This window comes from Colobus angolensis, unplaced genomic scaffold, assembly GCF_000951035.1.
Source record: "Colobus angolensis palliatus isolate OR3802 unplaced genomic scaffold, Cang.pa_1.0 Scaffold66, whole genome shotgun sequence".
Taxonomy (NCBI): Eukaryota; Metazoa; Chordata; class Mammalia; order Primates; family Cercopithecidae; genus Colobus; species Colobus angolensis.
The window spans coordinates 3,319,674-3,330,273 of record NW_012120265.1 but is presented as its reverse complement, the minus strand read 5'-3'; the positions used below and the strand labels follow the sequence as shown (position 1 = coordinate 3,330,273).

The window sequence follows — 10,600 nt, the reverse complement described above, 5'->3', positions numbered from 1 at the left end:
AAAAGCCAACCAACCAGGTAAGATATCTTTTTTTTTTTTGAGACGGAGTGGTGTTCTGTCGCCCAGGCTGGAGTGCAGTGGTGCCATCTCGGCCCCGCCTCCCGGATTCAAGTGATCCTCCTGAGTAGATGGGATTACAGGCGCTCGCCACCATGCCCGGCTAATTTTTGTATTTTTAGTAGAGACTGGGTTTCACCGTATTGGCCAGGCTGGACTCGAATTCAAGTGATCTGCCTGCCTCAGCCTCCCAAAGGGCTGAGATTACAGGCATGAGCCATCGCACCCAGCCGAGATATGGTTTTTTACTTGTCAGATTATGGAAGATCAAAGATGGGTGAGAGCATGTGCTGTAAATCCATATGATCTATTTGCAGGAATATCTGGCATTCCTATTCCTTTTTGAATAGGTTCCCCTCAAAGATGACCCCAAAAGGACTCAGAGCTGGTGGTTTACCTGGGAGGTGTCCCCAGGCAGCCCCCATGGCGGGTGAGAGCTGAGACGAGGAGGGAAGGTGCCCTGCAGGGGGCACCAAAGAGCAGGTGACGCTGTGGGCAACCCAGGCTCAGTCCTGCTGGGGGCCTTATGGGGGCAGTGTAGAGCAATTATCTCAGGGTGAGTCCACGGGTTAAGCTACTTACACACCTATCTTCAGTCATCGGCCAGTCGGTTGCACCTGGGGTACTGTGCTGTGTTTCTTCAGGAGATTGCTAGGCTAGGTGGAATTGCTTATAGCAAAAAGCATTTGGTGGCCGGGTGCGGTGGCTCATGTCGGTAATCCCAGCACTTTGGGAGGCCGAAGCGGGTAGATCACCTGAGGTCAGGAGTTCAAGACAGCCTGGCCAACATGCTGAAACCCCCTTCTCTACTAAAATGTAAAAATTAGCTGGGCATGGTGGTGGCGCCTGTAATCCCAGCTACTTGTGAGGCTGAGGCAGGAGAATCACTTGAACCCGGGAGGCAGAGGTTGCAGTGAGTCAAGATTGCACCACTGCACTCCAGCCTGGGCAACAGAGCAAGACTCCATCTCAATAAAAGGAGGAGGAAGCCAAGCTTCTGCTTGCATACCTTCTGGAGGAAAGCGATGGCCACTTTCTGTCTGCTGATGAGGAATGTGATGCCCCGGGTCGTGTCACTCACCTCTCAGTCTTGCAGTCTTTCAGGTGGCAGTCTCCTGAAGCTCTTCTTGGACGCAGCTAGCAAACATCTTCTTCACTGTCACTAGTCTAGACAGGTCCACGGGCTCACCTCTGTACTGTTAGGAGATGCCACAGTGGTGGGCGGGAGAGGGGAGGGGTTGACCAAGGTTCAGGGACTGGGGTGAAACATGGAACTTAGATCAGAAATCTGGGCTGGATGTCGGAGGCGGGGTGCAGATGAGTTCAGCAGCTCCTACCAAATTGCTATCACGTTGTCATGGCAATACCTAACAACATAATTGCCCATCCATAAAGGGGAACTGAGGGCTCACCTGATTAGACCTACTAATCTTAACTTACCTCCCTTGTTTTTAGTTGATTATAAACTCCATAGTGTTAAAAGTCACTCAGCTAAACACTATATAGCTAAACTCCCAGGCCAGGTGTGGTGGCTCACGCCTGTCATCCCAGCATTTTGGGAGGCCAAGGCAGGCAGATCACTTGAGCCAGGAGTTAGAGACCAGCCTGAGAAATATGGTGAGACCCCATGTCTACAAAAAAATACAAAAAGTAGCCAGGTGTGGTGGCATGTACCCGTAGTCCCAGCTCCTAGGGGGGCTGAGGTGGGAGGATTGCTTAAGCCCAGGAGTTGGAGGCTACAGTGAGCCATGGTAGTGTCACTGCATTCCAGCCTGGGCAACAGAGAGAGACGCTGTCTCAAAAAAAAAAAAAAAGGAAAGGAAAGGAAAAGAAGGAGGAGGGAATGAATGAATGAATGAATGAATGAATGCTGGGCACAGTGGCTCAAGCGTGTAATCCCAGTACTTTGGGAGGCTGAGGCGGGTGAATCACCTGAGGTCAGGAGTTTGAGACCAGCCTGGCCAACATGGTGAAACCCCGTCTCTACTAAAAATACAAAAAATTAGCTGGGTGGCAGGCGCCTGTAGTCCCAGCTACTTAGGAGACTGAGGCAGGAGAATCGCTTGAACCCAGGAGGTGGAGGTTGCAGTAAGCCGAGATCGTGCCATTGTACTCCAGCCTGGGCAAAAAGAGCAACACTCCATCTCAAAAATAAAACAAAACAAAAACCTCCAAATAAACAAAAAAACTCCCACTAGTTCCCTTATAGATAACATCTCTATGTATGGGCCACCATGGTAATGGCTGCTTAAGTTGTTCTTCAGAAATAGGATCAGTTCTCGTCCAGTTCAAATGGGCCGAGAGCCGAACTTTCACCTTGGTCTGTGTGTATTTAGGTGGTGACCTTTTGACGTTAGCAGGCTACACCCTCAGATCACTACACCCTCACTACACACTACACCCTCAGATCATGATAACAATGTCATTTGGTGAACACGCATCCTATGGAAAAGTCATGAAGCTTGACTACGCATGCACGGTTCCCCGATTGCCCCATTTTTCCCCGTGTCTCTGACCACCTTGCTCCTCTATCCCTTAAATATCCCTAAAACCCCATCTTCAGGGAGGTGGATTTGAGATCTGTTCTCCTTTCTCCTCACTTGGCTGCCTCGTGAATAAACTCTTTGCTGCAAAACCTGTCATCTCTGTTGTCGTACTGATGGGCAGAACGAGCCTGGTTTGGTAACATAAGGGATGCGTGAATTTCTGAGTAACTGGTACCTCCAAGACTGGCTAAAAAAAAAGTTTTTTTTTGAGATGGAGACTTGCTCAGTCACTCAGGCTGGAGAGCAGTGGCTCACTGCAACCTCTGCCTCCCAGGTTCAAGCAATTCTCCTGCCTCAGCCTCCTGAGTAGCTGGGATTTTTGTACTTTTAGTAGAGATGGTGTTTCAGCATGTTGGTCAGGCTGGTCTCGAACTCCTGACCTCAAGTGATCCACCTGCCCTGGCCTCCCAAAGTGCTGGGATTAAAGGCGTGAGCCACTGCACTCGGCCTAATTTTTCTTTCTTTTTTTTTTCTGTAGAGATGGGGGTCTCACTATGTTGCCTAGGCTGGTCTCAAACTCCTGGGCTCAAGCAGTCCACCTGCCTCAGTCTCCCAAAGTGCTGGGATTACAGGCGTGAGCCACTGCACCCACCTTGGTAAATTTTACCATGGGAATCCTCTAAGAGAAAACTGCACAGCTGCTAAACAATGTGTACAACACAGACCAACTCAAAAGAAATCCTGCTGCACGTGAGCAGGTTGGAGAGCAGTGGGGGGTCAGCACAGTGGAACTTGTTCCTACTCTCACCCCAACAAGAGCACCAGGCCTGTGCTGGCCCAGCCACCTCTCCTCTCTGGGCACGCAGAGGCTCCCACTTCTGGCCTGGTAGTGGGTGGGCCCTGCAAGTTGCTCTGGCCAATGGGCTGCAGGCGAAGTGAGCCGGGATTGCCATTGGAGACCCTCTGGTGGCTGCCCCTGCAGATGGTGACTGACGTTCAGGCCTGAAGCCTCAGCCAGACCCAGAGTGCAGGGCTCTTGGGAAGGAAGGCCGTGTTCAAGTCCATGAAACTTTGGGCTGCGCTGGATGCAGCCGGAGACGGCCCCTCCTGCCTTTGTGCGTGGCCACGTATATCCTGAATGGGACGAGTCTACACACGGAATCTCTGTGGGAGGAGACAGGAGAAAATGGTCACAGGAAGCCCCCTGCAGAGGGAACTGCTCACCTACTTTTCACTGTAAGCCCTTGTGGACAGCTGGTGTTTTCTGGAAAATTGTGGAATGTATTAACTCAAACAACAATTGCATTTAAAAACTTTATTCAAGACTTTTATTCAGAACGTTTATCACAAATATGTCAAAAACACTTCAACCCTGGTTGGGGGTTCATGGGGGAAGATGTGGGGATCAGAGCCAAAGAACAGCCAGGAGCAGGAGAAGAAGTCATTTATATTTTTATTAAATATACTCTCTTGGCACAAATCTTTAAAATATATAAACATTAGATATAAACAGTGTCTTCATGGCATCAAAATATAACTCCAGACCAGGACCAGAGACCAGCAGGGAGGCGAGTGACCGCAGAGCCTCGAGGGCCTGGCCGTGTGCAGGGGTGGGGGACAGCACTGTCCCAACTCCTGCCGGGTCCCACTCAGCTGGGAGCCATCTCTGGGGAGACACACTGGGGTCAGCAGGGCCTGGGGGACCCTCCCACCTACGCCTTGTCTCTCCTGCCTAGCCTGTGGCCCCAAATCTGCCCATTTGGTCTCACCCACCTGGGGCAGACCCCCAATCCCTATTGCTGTCACATGCTTGTGTGAGTTGGGTGCCCTCTTACCTCCCTGTGAGGGTTGCCCTGCCTCTCCTGCCAAGTCTGAGTGCTGGGTAAAGGATACCCACCCAGTGGGACAACCCCTCACAGCCATCACAGGCTGCCTGGGTCTCTGGGGACAAGATCAGGGATGGCTGGTGGCCACATGCAAGGAAGGCAGAGACAGCCGTCTGCACACCCACAGGTCCAAGGCAAGAACAGGAGGAGGACAGAAGGAAGGGAGAAATGGAAGTCACAGCTGGAGATGAACAAGCTCAGATCCCTTCACACAGCGTGTGCTGAGCCAGCCGTGGAAAGCAACACTCACGTCACGCTCACCCTGGCACCAGGCAGACTGGTCAGGGGTTCGATGTCAATAGATCATAGACCCGGGGTCAGCCAAGTTGAAAACCAAAAACAAACAAACAAAAAAAAGAATAAGAAGAAGAAGGGTGTTTCTGAGTGTCTGTGGTATCTGGTGGGCCCTGGGGGACTTCTCTGAGAGACCAGTTAGCTCCCCTGGGTACCTCAGCTCTTCCTCACCTCCCACCCCCAGGCTATACTCTATCATGAGGCTCCCACTCGGGGGGATCGAGACTACCAGGCGCCCCGTGCTCCTTTTCATAGAAACTGAACAACCCCTGTGGGCTTTAAATTGCTCCATATCCCAGCCAAATGCCTGCTCAAGTGGGGACCCAGGGACCCGTTGGATACCACAGCTGGGCAGAGGGTTGGGGCACTGAGATGCTGCGCCCAGGGGGCAGGAGCTTCTGGGCCAAAGGGGGTGGCTTGGGTGCTTACATTTCAGCAGATGCCCCAGGCTGCAGGTCTGACCTGACCCAAACCTGAGGCAGTTCCATGTCATGGCCTGGGCCTCGAGCCCTGCTGCGCAGAGCAAGCATGAGTCTCCTGGGAAGGTTACAAAGCAGGTGGGCAGGCAACCCTAGGGGGAGATGTGCTCTTGAGGACCCAGCTGCTTGCAGGGTCTAGGATAGAGACAGACATGAGGCTCTGGGGGACACTGTTCCCAGCAGGAGGCTCTGGTGACTGAGGAGTCGTGGCCACGTGGGAAATACTGGAGAAGGCAGGGCTGGCAGGGTGGGGTGGACCAGGGGCTGCATTTGTGGCCAAAGCTGATCACGAGGCTGGCCTCATCCAGGGCAGGGTCCGCCTGCAGGAAAGGCGCCCCCGCACCCTAGAGGCCGGGCAGGCACCTGGAGTCAGAACAAGAAGGGCCGGGCGCGATCTGGCTCTGAGCCTGGTGGGGACAGGGGTCACTAGAATCAGCAGCATGTGGGAGGACACACAGGATCAGGAGGTGGAGCTGACCACGCCCCACTAGGGCCTTTTGGGCAACACCTCCGGCAGACAGCGCCAGCCTCTGCAGAGGAAGGAAGAGGGGGGCTGCGGGACCCCCCCACACCATCGCCCCAACACTGCACTTCTAGGGCCGCCAGCTTTGCGTTTAGACCTGGACTCTGAGCCCAGGCTCCTCAGGTCCACCTTCTCGTTCCACAAAGCGCCTCATGTGGCTCCTGAGGTGGAATCAAGCGCGCCCCCCCCCGTTCCATGGGCCCAGAATACAAAGGGGTCACTGGTCCACCGTCCTGAGAGCAGCTCAGGGTACCCTAGCTCTGCAGGTGCCGCAGCAGGATCTGCATGAGGTCGAAGGTGGTGAAGCTGATGCCCACGGCGATAGGACCCTTGACCCAGTTCATGCTCAAGCCTTTGTAGAGGCCGCGCACAGCGCCCTCCTCCCGCACGATGGTGCGCAGCGTGCAGGCGATGGAGGCACGCGGGTAGCCGGTGACGCCGGCCGTCTGCATGCGCCGCCGCACCACATCCAGCGGGTACGAGGCCGATTGCCCGATGAGGCCAGCGCAGGCGCCGAAGATCATGCGCTCGAAGGGGTAGGGCTGCCGGCGGCCGCTGTACTCTGCAGGGCAAGGGGCGGGAGGGCCGTGAGGGCGCCGCGAGGGGGCGTGCACCCCGCACCCGTGCGCGCGCACCTTTGCACCTCTAGGAGCAACCTGCGTGCACATACACACATGCACTTGCACCCCCACGTGTGTTCGCACTCATGCGCACCCACACGCCCCACTGCCTCATCCCCGGGTCGCTCCTTTCACTCAAACTCGAGAAATAATTTTTTTTTTTTTTTGAGACGGAGTTTCACTCTTGTTGCTCAGGCTGGAGTGCAATGGCGCAATCTCGGCTCACTGCAACCTCTGCCTCCCCGGTTCAAGCCATTCTCCTGTCTCAGCCTCCCGAGTAGCTGGGATTATAGGCATGCACCACCACGCCTGGCTAATGTTATATTTTCGGTAGAGACAGGGTTTCTCCATGACCAACATGGAGAAACCTCGTCTCTACTAAAAACACACAAAAATTAGCCAAGTGTGGTGGCGGGAGCCTGTAATTCCAGCTACTCGGGAGGCTGAGGCAGGAGAATAGCTTGAACCCGGGAAGCGGAGGTTGCAGTGAGCTGAGATCATTCCACTGCACTCCAACCTGGGTGACAGAGTGAGACTCCGTCTCAAAAAAACAGCCAGACAAGAGGCACTGTGATCTGCTCACCAGGTGGGTAAAAACAAGGGGTCTGATGGCATCATGTGGGGTGAGAACATGGGGACATGGGGCTGGGAAGCACTCCAGAAAGAAACACCAAAAATGGGGTTTTATAGTCACACAAGGAGACGAGCTCCTGGATGTCGGCTGATCACAGAAAACCTGGCAACAGCCAAAGGCACCCCAAGAAGGGAAGGCCCACTGTGCAGCCACTAAAAAGGCGGAACAGAGCACAGATGCTGGTGGATGTACCCCAAACCAGCTGAGCTGGGAGCTGCACTCCCGGGTGAGCATTTTGTATACCTGTGAAAGGTGACATGGTTTTGTTTATGCCACAGATAAATACATACAGAAGTATTTTCCAAGCAGTCTTGAGGGGTGCAACCCTCACTTCTAATAAGAGGCCTCAGGAGAGAGACTTGTTGCCCTCAACATTACCCCTAACATTTTCTTTCTTTGACAAAAAATATCTGGGAGCAGGCTGGGTGCAGTGGCTCACACCTTTAATCCCAGCACTTTGGGAGGCCAAGGCAGGTGATCGCTTGGGCCCAGGAGTTTGAGACCAACTTGGGCAACAGAGGGAGACCCCATCTCTACAACAAAGAAAAAAAACAAAATATCTGGGAGCAAATGTAGCAAAATGTTCACATGCGGTGGCAGGTATGAGTATGATATCATTCTTTGTACTTTTTGATTTTCTCCCAAGTACCAAAACAAGCAAGAGTACTTCCCTTCCATCTGGGTTTTACCCATATGCTTTGTGTTTGTGCTTGTGAAGATGTTAGGTGGCTGTCAATGCTCTGGGTGACACACTGGGCTTCCCAGAGTCACTTTTTTTTTTTTCTACTTGAGACAGGGTCTCACTTTGACACCCAGGCTGGTGTGCAGTGGTGAGATCACCGCTCACTGCAGCCTTGACCTCCCAGGTTTAGGTGATCTTCCCACCTTAGCCTCTCCAGTAGCTGGGACCACAGGCGTGTGCCACCATGCCTAATTTTTTTGTATCTTTGGTAGAGACGGGGTTTCGCCACGTTGCCCAGGCTGGTCTGCAACTCCTGACCTCAAGTGATCCGCCCACCTTGGCCTCCCAAAGTGCTGGGATTACAGGCATGACCCAAGGCACTGGCCGGAGTTCCTCTCACATAGGCATTTAAGGCAGTGAGTCCAGGTTCCGCAGTGGTGGCTGGACACAGTGTGTTTTCTCCCAATTTGGATGTGGGTCTACAGCCTGTCCCACCCAGGGGTCGTACCCCACTCCGCCCAGTCTCCAGGTCTATGTGACCCAGGTGGAGCTGCGGTCCCCAGGGAATGCTTCCTGAACGTCCCCTCCCCATGCTCCCAGCTCTCCTTACCTCTGTGCAGGCTCTTGAGCGTCTCATAGGTGAAGAAGCTCAGGCCGGCGTAGGGAATGACCCCCAGCACAGTGGGCATAAATCCATGGTAGAGGGTCTTCAGCCCCTCTTCTCTTGAGATGCGGATGAAGACATGAAAGATGTTGCTGTACCTGCCAGGACAGAGCAGCCCAGCAGGTGGGACTTAGGCCTCCCAGGCACAGGGAGGAGCCACAGAGGCTCTTGGCTCCTCCCACAGCCAGCTGGGCCTGGGTGTGTTTGAATGTTGATGTTTTCCTTCTTCAAGACATATAACCCCATCGCCCAAGCTTTGGCATTAGGGGGGAAATGCACGGGTAAGCCCAGACTCCAGCTTTGCCACGGGAAACACTCTGGCACGCTCAGCCCTTGTCTTTTTGTTTGTTTGTTTTTTGTTTGTTTGTTTTTGTTTTGAGACAGTCTCCCTCTGTTGCCCAGGCTGGAGTGTAGTGTCACAATCTCAACTCACTGCAACCTCTGCCTCCTGGGTTCAAGTGATTCTCCTGATTCAGCCTCCCAAGTAGCTGGGATTACAGATACATGCCAGCAGACCTGGCTAATTTTTGTATTTTTAGTAGAAACAGAGTTTCACCATGTTGACCAGGCTGGTCTTGAACTCCTGACCTCAGGTGGTCCACCCACCTCAGTCTCCCAAAGTGCTGGAATTACAGGCATGAGCCACCATGCCCGGCCTCTATTCTTACACTTTTTTTGTCTTTTTTTTTTTTTTGGAGACAGGGTCTCACTCTGTGGCCTGGCTGCAGTGTAGTGGTGTGATCATGGCTCGCTGTAGCCTCAAGCTGCCAGACTCAAGCAATCCTCCTCCCTCAGCCTCTGGAGCAACTGGGACCACAGGCGTATGCCACCACACCAGGCTAATATTTCAGTTTTTGTAGAGATGGGGTCTTGCTATGTCGCCCAGGCTGGTCTCAAACTCCTGGGCTCAAGCGATCCTCCTGCCTTGGCCTCCCAAAGTGCTGGGTTTACAGGCATGAGCCACTGTACCCAGGCCCAAGCCCAGTCTATTCTTAACACATTTTTCATGATCATGGTATCTTCCCTGAATTAAGCATTCTAGTCTCACAATTTTTTTTTTTTTTTTTTGAGGCAGAGTCTGGCTCTATTGCCCACGCTGGAGTGCAGTGGCTCGATCTTGGCTCACTGCAACTTCTGCCTCCCAGGTTCAAGCAATTCTCCTGTCTCAGCCTCCCAGGTAGCTGGGAATACAGGTGAGTGTCACCACGCCCGGCTAATTTTTGTATTTTTAGTAAAGACCGGGTTTCACCATGTTGCCCAGGCTGCTCTCAAACTCCTGACCTCAAGTGATCCTCCCGCCTCGGCTTCCCAAAGTTTTGGGATTACAGGTGTGAGCCACCGCCATATTCTTACGTATTTTTAATGCATCTGTGCCCAGTTCAAAATGAAGACTCTTGGTTTTGATCTAAGCAGAAACTGACCCCCAGGCTAAGAGAACAAATTGCTGCCTTTCTGGAACAGCTGCAGAATAAAACACAAGGCCTGCCCTGTGGACACAGAGGCCCAGATGCAAACCCCAGGGGCCCGATAGAGAGAGGGATTCCGACCTGGGAGCCCCCAAGACACAGAGCCCCCGGGGCTGATGCGCATCACAGACGTAAGGACTCACATTTCCTTCGGGGTTACGGCCATCCGCGCTCTGACCAGGTCCAGGGGGTAGGTCAGTGAAGCGGCTGTCGTTCCAGCCAGTGCGCCGGCGAAGAGGCGAGGCCAAGGGGGCAGGGCTCTGAACAGGGCAGGGGGAGAAGGCGAGACGCCAGTGAGGGGACTGCAGATGCACAGAGGCCCAGCCTGGAGCACACGCACGTCTCTGCCGGGGCGGGGACAGGGGTGGGGACCGAGGAACACGAGGCGGGTTTGGCTTTCTCGTGGCCAAGATGATGGGGTTTCTGGAGTGGGCCTCATTTTGAGGTTCACATGGCTGCCTTCCCTTCCCCGCTGCTGGCATAAATTAATCAATGATGCGTATTTTCCCTACGGCCCAGGGGGCATAGTGGCCTGTCTCTCTGGGATTTATGTGTGGGGGTGGAGAAACGTCTGGAGACAAACGGGCAAAGGAAAGGAGCTCTGAAGACAGAATAGGGCATGTGACAGAGTCAGGGGGCGCCTCAGGAGGGCCTGGGCGAGGAATCTCCCGGTGTTTCGTTGGGGGAAGAGGGAGTGCAGGGCTAGGGACAGGGCACCGAGAAGAAAACGCGGAGAGGGCGGGACATAAGGAGGGCAGGGGGCAGGACGTGCAGCAGACAGACAGAGGGGCGGGCGTGGGCGGGGCGAT

The 10,600-nt window shown here is 53.8% G+C and overlaps 1 protein-coding gene across 1 annotated transcript in view; it reads right to left on the bottom strand.

Annotated features, from left to right (window-relative positions):
- Positions 1-3,843: 3,843 nt before the first annotated feature.
- The window catches only part of SLC25A42 (solute carrier family 25, member 42), a 49,987-nt gene continuing 43,230 nt past the window's right edge, over positions 3,844-10,600 (bottom strand). The window contains exons 6-8 of the mRNA XM_011925846.1: positions 9,935-10,057; positions 8,272-8,423; positions 3,844-6,287 (exon numbers count right to left, since the gene is read on the bottom strand). Coding sequence (XP_011781236.1) covers positions 5,980-6,287; positions 8,272-8,423; positions 9,935-10,057 — 583 coding nt within the window. The 3' untranslated portion in view covers positions 3,844-5,979. The remainder of the gene's footprint in view (positions 6,288-8,271; positions 8,424-9,934; positions 10,058-10,600) is intronic.